Source organism: Sarcophilus harrisii, chromosome 2 (genome assembly GCF_902635505.1).
Source record: "Sarcophilus harrisii chromosome 2, mSarHar1.11, whole genome shotgun sequence".
NCBI classification, from domain to species: Eukaryota; Metazoa; Chordata; class Mammalia; order Dasyuromorphia; family Dasyuridae; genus Sarcophilus; species Sarcophilus harrisii.
This window is the reverse complement of record NC_045427.1, coordinates 423,002,435-423,019,434: the sequence shown is the minus strand read 5'-3', so window position 1 is coordinate 423,019,434 and position 17,000 is coordinate 423,002,435. Positions and strand designations below refer to the sequence as shown.

At 41.6% G+C, this 17,000-nt stretch overlaps 1 protein-coding gene across 21 annotated transcripts in view; it reads right to left on the bottom strand.

Annotated features, from left to right (window-relative positions):
• Positions 1–17,000, bottom strand: part of EPB41L1 (erythrocyte membrane protein band 4.1 like 1) — a 105,579-nt gene that overhangs the window by 35,086 nt on the left and 53,493 nt on the right. For 16 of the 21 annotated variants that reach the window (XM_031953936.1, XM_031953934.1, XM_031953939.1 and 13 more), the window contains 7 exons: positions 13,190–13,265; positions 10,491–10,709; positions 6,393–6,480; positions 4,931–5,083; positions 4,255–4,352; positions 3,228–3,403; positions 1,085–1,236 (listed from right to left, as the gene is read on the bottom strand). In XM_031953936.1, coding sequence (XP_031809796.1) covers positions 1,085–1,236; positions 3,228–3,403; positions 4,255–4,352; positions 4,931–5,083; positions 6,393–6,480; positions 10,491–10,709; positions 13,190–13,265 — 962 coding nt within the window. The remainder of the gene's footprint in view (positions 1–1,084; positions 1,237–3,227; positions 3,404–4,254; positions 4,353–4,930; positions 5,084–6,392; positions 6,481–10,490; positions 10,710–13,189; positions 13,266–17,000) is intronic. The other 5 variants (XM_031953937.1, XM_031953941.1, XM_031953947.1 and 2 more) reach the window with 1 other exon arrangement.

The window sequence follows — 17,000 nt, the reverse complement described above, 5'->3', positions numbered from 1 at the left end:
CACTGTTCTAAAACAGGTATATGTGTATGCTGGTGAAGTCTCTCTATAAAGTCACAGAGTGGCTTTGGGCACTCACAAGTCCCTCCCTGAGTCAGCCATGGAGAGCCCACATCCTTAAGCCACCGAGGAAGGGCTTTCTTACAAGTAACAGAAGAATGCAGATCTCCTGCCCGGACAGTCTGGCTTCACAGCGCCCCAAAAAGGGTGTTCTTCTTAGCAACCAGCTAAGCTTGTGGGGCTTTGGGAAAGTGCCCTTATTTGGAGCAGGCAGATCTTTCCTGAAAGGCTGTGCCCATGTGGGGTAAGAAAGTCTCTCTCAGTGCCAGGCAAAGCCTCCTCAGGACTGAGAAACCCATGCATTTGGCCTCCTTTTCCAGCTATGAGCATCAGGCAATAGTGATATAATCTGCGATGGCAGCTCAGGGTTGCATGATAAGCTGCCATTATTAATTTAATCTTTATAGTCTGAAATATGTAAATCATGCTAATTACATGGGCTTATTTCAAGTTTTAGTTCCTATTAGTATATATTTATTAAATTTGAAATTAAAGTTCAGAATAAAAAATAGCAACTTGTTCAAAACATATCACAGGTATGAGTTCTCGTAAGCACATACATATGATGGTTTAGCCAATAGCGTTTTCTTGGCAGAAATGTCAATGTATTAGGACCATGGATGTTAATATCTGCAAGTGCAGACATGCACAGAATATGCCCAAGAAAATGAGGGCTTATGTGTTTCGTGAGCTTTACCAGAGCCCTTCTCCCATCTCAGTGGCTTAGCCTTGAGCAGGTACAATCACATATTACAATCACATACAGAGCTCACCCACAGGCAGAGATATACTTTGGGGGAGGAGAGGGAACCAGTTCATTTGCTTTTCATGAGAAAATAGAAAGGACAGGGCTTGGGGTGCATATATATCACATCCCAGATATGCAGCTAATACTCTCAGCCTCCACAAACCAAAGCTGAGACATCCAGACACCCAGTATGTATTTCAGGTACTTGTGTCTGTAGGGACAGGGAAGCCCAAGGTTCTATTGCACTCAGGGATAGAAAAAGTCTCGAAAGTCTCATACCTTCAACTCTTTAATTTTGGTCGGGGTCCGGAGCTCTCCTTCCTCTGTCTCTGACTTTCTCCTTCCACCATAGTCTCTGTCTTCTTCAGACTTCTCAGCTTCTGACCCCACATCATGATTCTCACTGACAGAGGCTGGTCGGGAAAATTCTGCTGGAAGATGATGGCAGGGAGATAAAGAAGGAAGTACAAAAGGGCAAAAGCTAAGTACTCTTAAAGCTCCTGGACAAGGGAAGTAAACACATCCTAAAGAGACCTTCCCCACTGCCCACCCAATTAATCCACTCAACTCTGGAACTCAACCTTGCTCTAGTATTGAACTGAAGAGTAAAAACCTTAACCTAGGCAGAATAGATATCTTGTCATTTGCTCTGCCATCCCTTCCTGCCTATTTCTCAAGGAATAGTAATCAATTCAACCTTAACACTGCTTTTGGGAAGGACATGATAACTAATTGCCTCATGGCTCCATTCAGAATGCACATGATTTTTGAGTTGTAGACTTTCTAGACTCAGCAATCTTTACTTGAGATCCATGAATTTTCTGAATATTTTTTAAATTTATAATTGTATTTCAATAAAATCAGTCTCCTCTGAAATCCCATTTTTTCCCATATTTTTTATTCCATGTATTTTAAACATTATTTTAAGAAGGGGTGCAAGTGTGGTAGCATACATCTTTAATCTCTGCCACTGAGTAGATGGGCTGAGGCCGGAGTTAGTTAAGCTCAGGAGGACTAATTGCATTAGAGCTAAATTCATTTGGGTGCTCTCCTGTGGGCACCAGTATAGTGAGCCCCCAGCATGAAGGTGCCGGGGGAGGGGATCAAGTTCCTGAGGAGTGAACCAGCCCAGTTTAGAAAAGGAGCAGGTCAAAGCTTCCAGGCCAATCAGAATAGCTGCTGAATCTCCAGGTAGACAAAATAGTAACAAGTAACAAGAAAGAAGGGGGGGGGGGGGGGGGGGAGAGAGGAGGAAGAGGGAGAAAGAGGGAGGGAAGAAGGAAGGAAAAGGAAGGAAAAGAAAAGGGAAAGGAAAAGGAAAAGGGAAAGGGAAAGGGAAGGAAAGGAAGGGAGGGAGGGAGAGAAGGGAGGGAAGGAAGGAAAGAAGGAAGGAAAGAAGGAAGGAAGGAAGGAAAGAAGGAAGGAAAGAAGGAAGGAAGGAAGGAAGGAAAGAAGGAAGGAAGGAAGGAAGGAAGGAAAGAAGGAAGGAAGGAAGGAAGGAAGGAAGGAAGGAAGGAAGGAAGGAAGGAAGGAAGGAAGGAAGAGAAAAGAAAAGAAAAAGGGAAAGGGTCATAGGTTTCACCAGATTGCCATGACCCATGACCCAAGGTGAATTAAGAACCCCTTTGTTATTGTTGCTGTAGTTGTTCAGTTGCTTCAGTCCCATCCAACTCTTTGTGACCCATTTGGGATTTTCTTGGTAAAGACACTGGACTGGTTTGCCATTCCTTTTCCAGCTCATTTTACAGATGAGGAAACTGAGGCAAACTGTTAAACAATTTGCCCAGAGTCACACAGCTGGTAAGTGTTTGAGGCTGAGTCAGAACTCAGGTTCTCCAACTCCAGAGCTATCCACTGTATCACCTAGCTGCCCCAAGAAGCCCTAGCCTATACCAAAGTTCCTTACTTTGGCCACTACACCCATCTCCCTCATATCCACCCACATCATTCCTGTCCAAGTCTACCCTCCCTATTGTACCAGCCTATATCTTTTCAAGTTGATCATACTTACTCCCTGTTCTTTATGTTCTAGCCAAATTAGCCTATTTATTATAGAAAAGATTTCCATCTTCTACTTTCATGCTTCTGTTCAGGCTGTCCTCCATACCAGAAACACACTCTTTTCTTACTTTTGCCTCTTAGAACCACTAGATCCCTTCAAAAATCAGTATCAGACTTTTGGTGGGTCCTGACCTTAGGTGTCAGTCATGTGACAACCTATCCCAGGGACATTTACTTTTTAACAGAGGCCCCCAGATGACCAAAGAACTTTCCATCCCTAAAGCGCAATATGATATAAACAAGAAAGGGTTTCATGCAAAAATGAGGCTCAATGGGATCATTCTTGGGCTAGACTGGTACCACTGACTAACCACCCACCCCTCATTCAGATGCCCAAGGGCCTACCAAATTTGGGGCATACCTCCATCGAGGCTTCGGGACATGGTGTACCGTTTGCTGGAGGAACGCTCAAAGAAGGGTGCAGGCCTGTCAATGAGGGCACTGGCCTGCCGGGTCTGTGCTTGTGTCCTTCCACTGTAGCGGAACTTGGAGCCCATCACCAGGAAGCCCTTGGGTGGGGGCTCAGGAGACACTAGCCTGCATTTGGGGCATGGGTTAAGGTTGGGAGGGTACAAGGGTCACAAGAAAAGCCCAGAGTTACAAGGAGGCAAAGTATTTGTTATCTTCTTATGTTCTAGTTATCTGTGCTTGTATCTACAAGATCCTAAAAAACTGAGGAAAAGAAGGCTCATAGCTTATCTAAATTTTGCCTTCCATGCACCCAACAGACATTAATTCTAAGTCCTCTTAGCTACAGGGAACTTTAGTGAAATTCTTTAGCTCAGCTTTTCCTAAACCCATTTGAGGAAAATGGTGCTCCCAGAAAATGATTTTAATGCTAACAACAATTTCCTCTGTCGAATGTTAAATACGAAATTATGTGAATACCCAAAAATATAACTTGAAAGAATGAAACTAGGTGAAATTTTTTGTTTTACCCCCAAATTTTTCTGATTCTTCCAACTCTTTCCAAGGTCACTATACTCCTTAGCCCCTATGAACCAACTTGTAAAGGTGTATGAATATACATCTTTACCCAGTGTTCTACAGACAAATGAGTCTGTTAAAACATGGATCCAATCTTGCCTTTTCATTTAGAAGGAAGGAAACTGAGGGTCCAAATATGGAAAAGGAATGAACCCAAGGTCAATGGAAATGAACCAGATCTCCCAATTTCCAGGTTCAGCTGGCTGTGTTTTATGTATATAAGGGACACTTGCATTTGGCCTCTAGATTCTTCTCAAGGCAAAGAGAAGGACTTTTAAGCATTCTAGGTGAACAGGGATGTCTGGGCAACAAAAGACTATTTTCTGGATCCATCAAAATCCTGGTTTCATCTGTCCTCACTTTGACCCGGCCCCTGCCCCTACCCCTTATGTCCTGCTCACCTGAAAAATGTGTGATGCTCAATGCAGACCTTCCAAAGTCTCTTAGCTGACCGGTGATTGGGGAGCTTAAAGCCGATGGTACTCTCAAACTGCTCATACTAAAACACCGGGGAAGGGAGGATGAGTGACATGGCCCTGACTCACTCTCCCCACCCTTTTTTCCCCTTCTTAGACCTTCCTTCTCCCAAGTTTCCTCTCTCCACTTAGCCAAATTCTGGCCCCATGCTTCTAGACCTACTTTCTCTAGGGAATCTTCTCTATTATTTCTTTCAGGGAAAAGAACTGGGGAAGTTTACCTGGAGAAGAAAAGGGGAGAAAGGATGGGGAACCCAATCATTATCTTCAAGTGTCTGAAGGGTCATTTTGGCAAGATGGAGTTATACTTCTGCTTGGTCCCAAAGGGAAAAATTCAGCACAAAATGCATAAGGTGCAGAAAGGGAGATTTCAGATGGACTTAAGTAAAAACTCTTAACAATTAGAGCGGGGTCAAAAGTGAAAAGGGCTCAGGAATAGGGAGTTTCCAAGCAACAGAGATCTTCAAGAGGAGGCCAGGTGGCCACCTAGTTAAATGGGAGGCTGTGAAAGAGATTCTAGCTCAGATAAGAAATATCTGCCTTTTGAGGCCCCTCCCAAGTCATATTTCATGAAGTATAGTCAAGGGTAGAGAGGGCTCACCTCCCCTGGACGTATCTTAATGTAGAAATTACTCCTTTTATAGGAAATCTTAAGGATCTTGGGCCATGCAAATCGGTTGATCCGAAGACGGTCTCTGTAGATCAGCAGGCCATTAGCACAGACTCCGAGCATGATGTCAATACCTTCTGAGTCCTAGAAGAGAAGAGAAGAGAAGAGAAGAGAAGAGAAGAGAAGAGAAGAGAAGAGAAGAGAAGAGAAGAGAAGAGAAGAGAAGAGACAAAACGAAAAGAGAAGAGAAGACAAATAAGGGAGGCAAGAGAGGTACTACCCATCCATCATCTCCAGAGATAGTGACAGAAGTAGAGCCAGCTTGCTGGGGACTCTCTTAGCCTAAATCCTATTGGGGGAGGCCCAAGGCAGAAGGTGCCTCTGGCTCTAAAGGAACAAGGCCAAAGTTCACAGGTCACTTCATGTGGCAGGAATATGGTCTATTAATCAGGGGTCCTCAAACTACGCCCGGGCAGATACGGTAGCTGAGGATGATTATCCCCCTCACCCAGGGCTATGAAGTTTCTTTATTTAAAGGCCCACAAAACAAAGTTTTTGTTTTTACTATAGTTCAGCCCTCCAACAATCTGAGGGACAGTGAACTGGCCCCCTATTTAAAAAGTTTGAGGACCCCTGGTAAGGAGTGCCTGAAAAGGTGTTTCTCTGCAGAGGAACCACTGTACTTCAGAATACGAAGGTTTATCATCCACTCAGGGAATAAAGGTCAAGCAAGAAGAAACCATAAGCCAATTACAGCAGAAGATAGCTGAGACCAGCTCAGTAAGAGGTCTAGTCTAATCCTCCCTGGGTCAGGTAGCTAAATCTAGTCCAGTCCTATTTCCTTCTCATCTAGTCTATATACCAACCTCCTCAACGGTCTTCCTGATTCTGCTGCTTACCCATCCTGCTCATGCCGCCTGAGTGAGCTTTCTGAAGCTCTTGTCACATCATCCCTGCTCAAAATCTTCCAATTGTTTCCAACTGCCTACAGAATCGAGTCTAAATTCCTTGGCTTGGTATTCTAGCTGCAATCTAGAGTTTCAGTCACATCTCCCACTAAATTCCTTTCATAGTATCCAAATTCCAGGTGTGTTCCCTCTGAAGCAAATTCTCCATGTTTCAGCCTCAGTGCCTTTGCTCAAGCTATTCTCCTCATCCTCTCCCTCTATGCTTATCTAAATCCTACTCACATATTCAGGCTCAACTCAAAGGTCATCCCTTCCAGAAAACCTCCTCTGGTCCCATGAAGCTCTTTGGTCTTCCTGAAATTCTGCAGCCTTGACTGGCTGAACCACTCCTATTTATCACAGAGGGCAGACATTAAATTTGAGTTTTCTCTGATGTGAATAGCACCCATCGCAGGGCAAGAGTAACTCCTTTCTGATATCTGGATTGGTCAAGTGAGTTCTGGGGGGCCACTGCCCAAGCCCAAGTGCCAGCCTTCAGTGAGTACCTTAGCATGATGAAGGTCCACGCCATACATGGACAGCTTCTTAGCATTCTCAAGGAAGTGGATCTCGGCTTCTCCAGGAGTCATGCCCCTGTGGGGGAAGAGGGCGTTCAGTGAGCAGGGAAGGTCCAGAGCCTGAAAGGAGTGACAATCTGCCATGTCAGTCCACGTCTGGACTGCCGTGCTCAGCTCTGGGGCCACAGTTCTCCGAGTACACTGACAGTCCGAAGCATTTCCAGAAGAAGGTAACCAAGAAGAGCAGTAGTCTGGAGCCCATGTCAGATGAGGAATGGTTGAAGGAACTAAAGGAAGTTTATTTTGGAAAAGAAAAATCCTCAGGGACCCAGGAGAGCTGTCTTCACATATTTGAAGAGCTATCATACATAAGAAACATCACATTTGTACTTCCTGGCCACAGGGGACAGGACTAAGAACAATGTGTATACCTTAAAAGGAATACAACTTACCCAAGCAGATGGAATTAAGCCTGTAACAATTAGAACTGCTTATACAACCACTGCAATAATCTAAGTGGGAAGAATGATAACAACAACAAAAACCCAAGCTGAATGATGTGTAATTATAACAATCAGGCTGAGCCCTAAAGAAGAGGAATATGTTGGGAAATAAGGGTAATAGGAAAATAAAAGATATTGATAATTATTTTTTCTTTATAAAAAAATTTTCAATGGTATTTTATTTTTCGAATACATGTAAAAATAGTTCCTTTTCTGTAAGACTTTGAGTTCCTCTCTCTCCCTTACTTACCTCCCCCTCCCCAAGACAGCAAGTAATCTGATATAGCTTAAATATTCTTTTAAATATATTTCCATAAATAATAATTTTTTTCAAAGAAAAAAAGTGATATGCTGCCTATTTTTCTTTCATTATTTTTGTTATCACAAATAACATTACTATGAATGTCTTGGTACATATAGGCCTTTTCTTGTTATCAATAATAATAAAGTCCCAGAAATGGAGGCTCTGGGTCAGAGGGTAAGAACAATTTAGTAATGTTCTTGAATTATTCCAAACTGTTTTTTAGAACTAATTTACAGATGCTTCAGCAATGTACTTGCATACCTGCATATTTGCATTCCTGTATCTTCTCCAAAAATGAATTTTCATATTTGTTTTTAGCATAATTATAAGCTTGGTAATTATGAGGGGGCATTTTAGGATTTCATTTTCAAGTTTATTTGGAATTTTGAAAAAAAATTTTGAGAGGGTAATTGGTAGTTTCTTTTAAAATCTGCTCCTATCCTTGGAATATTTATTTGTCTACTGAGGAATGTTGTTTTTGAATTTAGGTATCAGATTTTCATCAATTATGATTTCTTTTAATGAATCTAATGAATGAATAAGTGAAAGATTTCTTTTAATCAATCTGTTTTTCCTCCTCTGCCTGTGGCTATAGACTATTTGTTTAAATTTTTGTGGCTTTTTATTTTTTAGAATCTCTTCTATTCCATATGTAGTTACTAATTTTGTTTCTATCCACAACTGTGAAAGATTTATCTTTCCATTCTCCCCTAATTTTTGAATGGTTTGACTTTTTAAATTTACTTTATCCATTTGAATTCTTGGTGGTACAGATATAAGGTGCTGATCAAAATGGTGTAGGGTTTTTGTCTTTTTTTTTAACCAGACTGCTTTCTCTTTTTTCCAGGAGTTGGTTCTCTTTGCATTGAGTACCTTCACCAATGTTTATCAGATACTACATTACTTATTACATTTGCTTCTAGATCTTACTGTTTTAGTCTGCTCCATCTATTAAATTTTCTGCTTTTGAAATCTAGCATGAAAGAGCTATTATAATTACTGCTTTCTCATAAGAACTAATAGCACTAAACTTCCCTTATTCATTCCTTTTTGTAAATCTATGATAAGAGACTAGGACTTCATTGGTATAGGAAATTCCAGATTAGGGACTTTGTAATTTACATACTTAAAAGTTAGTTGCCTAGATCACTTTGTTAGTTGCCTAGAGCACTTAATCAATTTGACTGCTATAAATACCCAAATTAAAGATAAAGGACAAATGAAGAAGGACACTATTTTCATCCAGAGAAAGTATGTATATACTAATTTTACATATATATGCCTCTTTGTGTCTAATGATAGGCATCTCTAGGGCTGGGGAAGGGGGAAGAAAAATAGAGAAAAAAAGAAATTTACATGATCCCTTATTATACATTTAAAAGGGAATAGCAAATTGTACATAATAGATTTTTTTTTAGCTTCATGAGCATTTATCATTTTTATTATACTACATAATAGAAATGTTATTTTATTTCATATATTAAAAATAAAAACTTTTTTTTAAAAATAGGGGGGAAAACAGTTCAATGACCTGCCCAATATCATATAACCAATGTGTCAAAGATAAGTCGAATCCAAGTCTTCCTGTTTTTTAAATTATTTCTCTGTCCACTAACATCACAAAGTCTCTCTTCTCTTGTCATTATATTCCTTGAAATTCTTGACCTTATATTCATCCAAATGAATTTTAGTATTTTGTTTCCATCAAGTATCTTTTTTGTATTTTGTTTGGTATATCACTAAACATTTAATTTGAGACATCTCATCATTTTTACTGTATGGGTAGGACCTACCCACAGATCTAGAATCATTCCCTAATTATTTTGGTCTCTTTTACTTATGTAAAAATTTCTCTATAATTTCATACATATAAGTTTTTGTGCATGCCTAGTGATTGAAAAAAGACTGAATAAATTATGATATATGAATGTAATGGAATATTCTATACCATAAGAAGTGATGAGTATAAAGAATTCAGTGGGAGAGGCAAGAAAAGAAGACATGTTTGAAACATGGTAAACAATAGGGATTAGTTTTCTAAATTGTTCTTAATACACATCTTTTTTATTTTTATTTTTTTTGAGGCAATCAGGCTTAAGAGACTTGCCCAGTCACATAGTATCTGGGGCTGAATTTGAACTCAGATCCTTCTGATCAGGCTCAGCATTCTATTTACTGAGCCACCTAGTTTCCCCTTAAAGATGTTTTTGGCAAATGTAAAAGAGACATTAACAACTACAGGAACTGATGTAGGAACCTGTGAAGAGGTTTATAAGTCAATCAAATGAAAGAATCCAATGTCCTCTTGTTCACGGTGATGGTATTTTTTAGTAACCTCTTCATTGGGACTTGCTTAACCAAGATTTTATATTATATAGAAAACTGGAGACTGGACATTACCCTCTCCCCCCAAAAAAGAGAATGGTTAAAAGAGGAGGAGTCTGATCTTTTTCTTTAACATTAAAAAAATAATCAGGGATTCCTCCACTCTTTATAACATTACCAAAGGGATCTATAACACAAAGAAAGTTAAAAAAGAATCTATAACTAAAGAGAATTTCTGCACAAGGTAAGAAATTAAGATTGGCACAGTTCCAATGATCTTGTGACAAAGAGAGCCATCTACACCTAGAGAGAGGACTGTGGGAACCGAATGTGGACCACAACCTAACATTCTTACTTTTTGTTGTTGTTTGCTTGCATTTTGTTTTCTTACTCATTTATTTCCTTTTTTTTTATCTGATTTTTCTTGTGCAGCAAGAAAGTAGGATAAATACGTTTATGTATATTGGATTTAACATGTTATAATATATTAGATTGTTTCCCATCTAGGGGAGTGGGTAGGGGAAGGAGGGGAAAATCTGAAACACAAAGCTATGCAAGGGTCAATGTTGTCAAATTATTCATGCATATATTTTAAAAATAAAAAGCTTTAAAAATTAAAAAAAAAAAAAAGAAATTAGATTGGCACAGACTCAGAGGATGATGTCAGTATCTTCCTAGTCCTACGAGAAGAGAGGAGAAATGGGAAAGGAAGTAAGGGAAATAAAGGAGGTAAGTAATTAGAGAGAACTAATTAGAGAAAAACAGCATAGTAAAGTGCAGAGAGCATTGAACTTGGGAGTCTGAGGGCCTTGATTTGAATACCAGGGGCCTGTCCTTTGTCCTCCCCAGGTCTCACTGCTGAGACAAGACTTGCTGGGTCACAGAGCAGGTAAGTGACGGGGCCAAAGCAGGGAGCCCGGGTCCCCAGGCTCCCGACCGGGAGCAGGTACTTACCTGTAAGTCTTGTGCAGTTCCATGATTCTCTCTTCCAGCTCTTTGGTCTGGTTGGGGGCAAAGCGGAGCTCGCTAACATAGTTCCCCACATGCTCCTCAGCATCAAAGTCTCCCAGCTCAGCCTGAACCGCGTAGGAGCCCAGCAGCGCATGTGTGACAAAGGAGCAGGGTAGCCGTCCCGTGATGATGTCGGCCCTCAGCTGTAGGCACAGGTAGTATCTGTGGGCAGCAGGGAGAATGAGCTATACAGGGGCGGCATCCTTGCACAGAGATTCACAATGGGGAGAGCTCTAAGGACCAGGTCCATGGCCAGGGGTCTTCTGGGGTGAGGGGAACCTTCTGGGAGGCTCCTAGAATAATCCTGGGCATAGCCAGATGGACCATCAGGGCCAAGGAAGGTCAAGTCTATTTAAGTGCAGCCAGAAGGACATGGCTTCCCTTACCATACAGGGCCTCCTAACTATCTCAGGGACCCAGAAGAACATTCTAGAGAGAGAATATCTTCTTTGAATCTTTCATTTATAGGTGAGACTCAAAGAAGAAACAAGATTTATTTACTCCAGGTCTGAGAGCAGATTAGTGACAGAACTGAGACTGCAACACCACTCTTGATACCCGTTCAGGACACTTCCCACCACAGCACATTTTTAGGCTCTCTCAGTCACCTCCAATCACTCCGTCTCCTATTCATCACATTGGCTCAGTTTATATGAGACTTTTACTAATTTCTTCTGGTCTCTGAGGGTTTCTTCCCCAGAAGGGCTTAGACCCAGGAAGATGGCAATCAATCAAAATTCTTAAGTGGATTAAATGGGAAAATGGATGCCAAATGATGTGCAAACCTTCAAGTACTATATAGATGTTAACATCACAGCCTCTAAAGCAGTGGACTAGGGTGGTATGAATTCAAATTCTACCTTTGTATTGAAACAAATCACTTAACCTTGATTTCTTTCTTCATTTGCAAATTGAGGATAATAGCACCTGCCTCTCACAGAGTTGTTTTGAGGGTCAAATAAGATAATGTATCTAAATTGCTCAGCAAAACTTAGTGTTCTATCAATGTCATCTATCCAAGCTCTATATGTGATAATAATAATAGTAAAAATAACTAGCATTTACATAGTCCTTTAAGACTTGCAAAATGCTTCACATAATTTATTTCATTTGATCATCCCAGCAATCCCGGGAGGTCAGTGCTATCATTATTCCCATTTTCCAGATGAAGAATGTGAGGTTGAGAAGGGTTATAGATTTGGCCTGAACCATTCAGCTGGCAAGTATCTGTATTCAAACTCAGGTCTTCTATTTCTCCACCATGTCAACTAGCTGTCCCCAGGACACAGGCTTCAGAGTCTCAGTGCCCAAGCTCCACTGCTGGGAACCTCAGCTTGCGGCAAGTGACTGAGCATTGTGCGCAAGGTCGGATACCTTCATTGGGGATAATGAGCTGACACAGAATGACTCCAATCTCATTAGTGACTGCTGTCAGGCCAACAGGTGGCCCTGTGGGTGCCAAGGACCCAGATGGGAATGTGGATGGCTCCGCATAGCCCCTCTGCTCCAAATGACTCAGAGCTGACATCTCACTGAAATAGCTTCCTGACTCTATTATAGAATCAGTAAATGAACCTGAGGGATAGCCAGCAGCATGGCTGGAACATTGGATGGGTACTGGAGGCTGGATCCGTATCTCTAAAACATAAAGTTCAGGGTCAGATGCTTACTTAGCTGTGTGACTCTGGCAAATCAATTAGCCTCTGAGTCTTATCCTTCTCCATGAGGAGAATTTGGACTCAAGGACTGCTGATGTCCCTTCTAGTTCTAAATGGATGATTCTGCGGGTCTAAGTGGTCCTCTGAGGCCCGGAGGGGCTAAGGACAAGCTTAGGCAAGTCTGGCTATGGGTTTGGAGCTCACAGGAGATGGAGTCAGTCTGGAGCTTTAGAGATAATCCTGTACAATTCTTACTTTTAAATGAGGAATCAAGGAGTAAATGGGCTGCGGTCAGATGATTTTATTTGTCAGTACTCCTCTTATTTCGATTTCCCTGGTGTCCCTCTCACCCCATCTCCAACCAAAGTAAATGCGTTGTCATGTAGAGACATATGATAGCACCAGGCTGGGAGTTAGAACTGGGTCCTGACTTGGATGCTTACTAGCTAGGTAACTTTGGACAAGTCCATTTCTCTCCCTGAAAAATATGTTGTCTCCCCAATAAAATCAGGCAGTTAAACAAAATGTTCTCTAACGTCCTTTCTAGCTTTGCCATTCTGAGACCGTGACCGTGCTGTGATGAGTATGCCCCATATAAACAGTCTGCCCTCTGCCCACCTTGTTCTCATCCAGCCATTTTCCTCTGGTTCTGAAAGTATCCACATTGCTCCCTATGTTCACACACACACACACACACACACACACACTCACACACTCACTCACACTCACTCTCTCTCTCTCTCTCTCTTTCCCTCCTTCCTTCTCTCTTTCCCTCCCTCTCTCCTCCTTCCCTCTCTCCTGCTTCCTTTCCTCCCTCCCTTTCTCTCTCTGTGTCTCTTTCCCCCTTCCTTCCTCCTCCCATCCCCATTCTTCATGGTTACAAGATCACTGGGCCATGTGCCCTTCCCTACTTACTCACAACAAAGATTCGTTCACACCCAGTTGTCTCTGGGACTGCCCAAGAAAGACTACTTGACCTCTCACCTGGTGATGTCTTCTGTAAGCTGCGCTGGATCTGGAGGATAGAATTTGACTGTAAAGGCAAAATTCCAGGGGCCACCTGAAGAGAGGAGACAGGCAGGGATCAGAAGTGTCCCCATTATGGTAGATGGCTCAGTCACACTTGGGTCACCTCATGGGCAACACCTGCTTCAATTTGCCTTCTCATATACGTCACAACAAAACGATTAGGAAAGCAGGGCAGGATTTTGTTATTCCCATTTTATAGATGTGAGAACTGAGACCAAGATTATTTGCTCAACATCACACAGGGATAAGCTAGAGTGTATCAACAGAAGGGAGACCAGGATGGGGAAGGGATTAAAAATCAAATTATAGGAGGACCAGCTGAAGGAACCAAGGATTTCCTCCCTGGAAATCACAAGCCTAAAGTGAGATGGAATTGCTGTCAGACTGTATGATGAGCTGAGAAACAGCATGAGGAAGGTACATGGAGGCAATTTTAGTCCAATGTAAGGAAGGTCATTCTAATGACTAGAGCTAGAGAGTTTCACATCACTAGACATGTATAATCAGAGTGATCTGAGTACCTATTAATATGGTACAGTGTTCTAGAATAGTCTTATACTTGCAGTTAAGAGATCTGGATTTGAATCCCAGATTTGCTATATGACACTGGGCAAATCAGTTCCCCTCCTGGCCCCAGTTTCCTCACCTGTAAAAATACCCCTTGCATTATATACCTCATTAGGTTATTTATAGTGAAAATGCTTTGTAAATCTTAAAGTACTATAGAAATATGAATGATTATCATTGTTAGGAATCGTGGTAGAAAGCATTTTGAGGGTGGAGTAGATAATTTTTAAGATGTCTTTCATTTTTAAGAATTGAATCCTGCCTTTTCCAAGAAAGCATCTCTGATAGCTACATCTCACATTGGTAATTCCCTCCTTCAACTTAGTTTCAGAAGCTGATCCTCTGCTGTTGTGTGACTTGTACTCTAGCCTAGGCATTTCTGAACTGCTGTGTTTTCTTAGATAGAATGGGAGTATCTCCAAAGTAGCTAGTAGCCCCAGGTGGGGTCTACAGGTCCTAATAAATCTCTTCAGATCATAGAAACCAAAAAGAGCAATCCTTCTAAACTTCCCCAACCCCCATCCATAAGTGATAGCTAACATCTCCTGCCTGTCTGTCAGTTGTCATGGAAACAGGCTCAGCTATAGCCTCCCAGCCAAAGGAGTGGGGAAGCTAGGGGGCTTATTTCTCCATAGACTAAGAAGCAGGAGGTGGGGAGAACAGAGGGCACAGGCGTTTTGCCACCAAGCCCACCCATCCCCTCTCACCCAGAAGGGCCTCCCTCGCTTCATCTGTTCCAAGACAGCCTGGTCTAGCCCCCACAACATAGCAACTCCCCCTGGGCTGAGGGGGGTCTGGCTCCCGGTATTTTCTGAGACTATAGATTCATAGAATATTAAAGTCAAAAGTGCCCATAGAGATCATCTAGCCCAATAATTACAGAGAAATCAATGCCCAGAGAGAAGAAATTATTTGTCCAGGATCACACAGATAAATAGCTGAGATGGGAATGAAATACATATCATCTGACTTAAATTTGGGGCTCTTTTCCCTATCAGCTTTTATCTTATGCCACATAATGGCATAGCTCTAGACTGAGAACAAGGAGACCTGAGCTTTAATCACAATTTCTCCCCTTACCATGCAACCTTGAGCAAATGTCATACTGTCTTTGGGCTTTCTTCTTCTCTAAAATAAGAAGCGAGGCTAGATGATGATGATGATGTCTAAGGCCCTGACAGTCTGTGCTTTAAGGATGACTTTGATTTCTCCCTGGTGGAACCAATATCTTTCCTGTCTCCATGCATAATAAAGATAATAACGAGAGCTCCCACTTCTGTAGTGTTTTAAAATCTGCAAAGCACTTTCCTCACCATTATCCAGTGAGGCAGCAAGCAAATACGGTTATCTGAATTTTATAGGTGAGGGAGCAGAGCCTCTGGAAAGGTAACTGATTTGTCCAAGATCATTCACTTTAGGAGAAATGCTGTGACTAGGATCTGAACTCAGGACTGACTCCCCAATGCTTTTCTTCCATGTGGCCTCTGAAGCTGAATCATCAGCTTGATTAACCAGAATCCAGGTTTTAAAGCCCTTTCAATTAACCAGGAATGTTTCCCTGCATTCCTTTATGTGGAATTGAGGGAGATAACATGAAAACAGGCATGAAAGAGTGACCTTTGAAGTAAACTATGAGTCATAGAATAACAAAGCTAGGAACACAGTTCTGGAGCTGGAAGTGACCGTAGAGGTTAAACCTTCTCATTTTATGACAAAGGAAACTGAGGCCAAAAGAGTCACCAAGGTGACCCAGGCAGTAAGTGCCCAGAGCCATAATTTGAATCCAAGTCCTGATTTCAAAATCAATGTTCTTTCTAGCTGGAAAGAAGCTTAGAGGCTGGTCAAGTCTGAGTGTCCTATTTTACAGAGGAGGAAGCTAAAGTAGAAAGAAAAGACTTGTCTAGAGTCTCACAGTCAGTGGGATGGTCAGAAGTTGAATATTCAATCCTCTAGCTTCAGGGTCAAGATTCCATCAAGATTTCTAAGTGGGGGAAGGTAGGGAGGAAAATGAATGAGGGGAAGGGGTCCTAGCTATGACAACTATTAGCCCCTTCTTCTACACAGGGTCAGACAAGGAGAATTCCCACTCAGAATGATCCCAAACCCTTGCTAGATTCTCTAGTTCCAGAGACCAGTCTGGGCCCCTCTAGCACCCAGTTGACCCCAAAGATCAGCAGGAGGGACATATCTCTTCTTTCCTGAATTCTCTGCTCCTTTGGCTTCCACAACTTGGATTCCAAGATATCCCACTGGCATCTTAAATTCAACATATTCAAAACAAAACTCCTCATTTCCCCCCAACAACCTCCTCCAAAAAATCTGCTCCTCTCCCAAATTTTCCAATTTCTGTGAAAGGTTCCAAGATCCTCTTAGTCACATGGATGGAAGAACCTTGGAATCATTCTTCACAGTTCCCTCTTCCTAACCTTACCCATACTACTACCCATGTCCAATTGATTGATCACCAAGTAAATTATCAATTCTACCTTCACAGCCATTTTCTTTCATAGTATCTTTCTACTTATACTACTACTCTCTTAAGTCCTCATTGCCTCTCCTTGGTATCACAGTACCATTAGTAATTAGTACAAATGATCAACACACTATCTGAAGCTAAAATTCCAATATAATGGAAATGTACAGTGCAAATTATTATTATAGTATATAAAATATTTTAACGATTTGCTCATTAGCTTCTCTATTTTCAGTTGGTCTCCTTTGTCCTCCATTTTCTACACAACTGCCATAAGGCCAAGGTATGACCATACCATTCCCCTGCTTAAAAATCTTCCAATGGCTCCCTATAATCTGGCTCTACCCACCATTCCACTTCACATTATTTTCTTTAAGGCAGATTCCAGTCCAACTGAATAACTAGTTGCACCCCAGTCTTAACCGCATTCTGTCATATCCTGCCCCTGGACCTTAGCACTCCTTCCTCATCTCTACCTTTGAAAATTGTTATTGCCCTCCAAAGTTCAGTTTGGGTGCTATTTCTCTAAAAAGCCTTCCCCGATACCCTCCGGTTGTTCATTCTTGCTCTTCTCTCTCCCATCTCACCTAGAATTATCTTTCATTTATTAATCTGGGTCTATATCTTATCTCTCAAATGGAAGGTAGGCTCCTTTACAAGTCAGAGACTATTGTATTTATTATCCTCAGCACCTAAGATAATTTAGGCACTTGGTAAAGGTTGTTT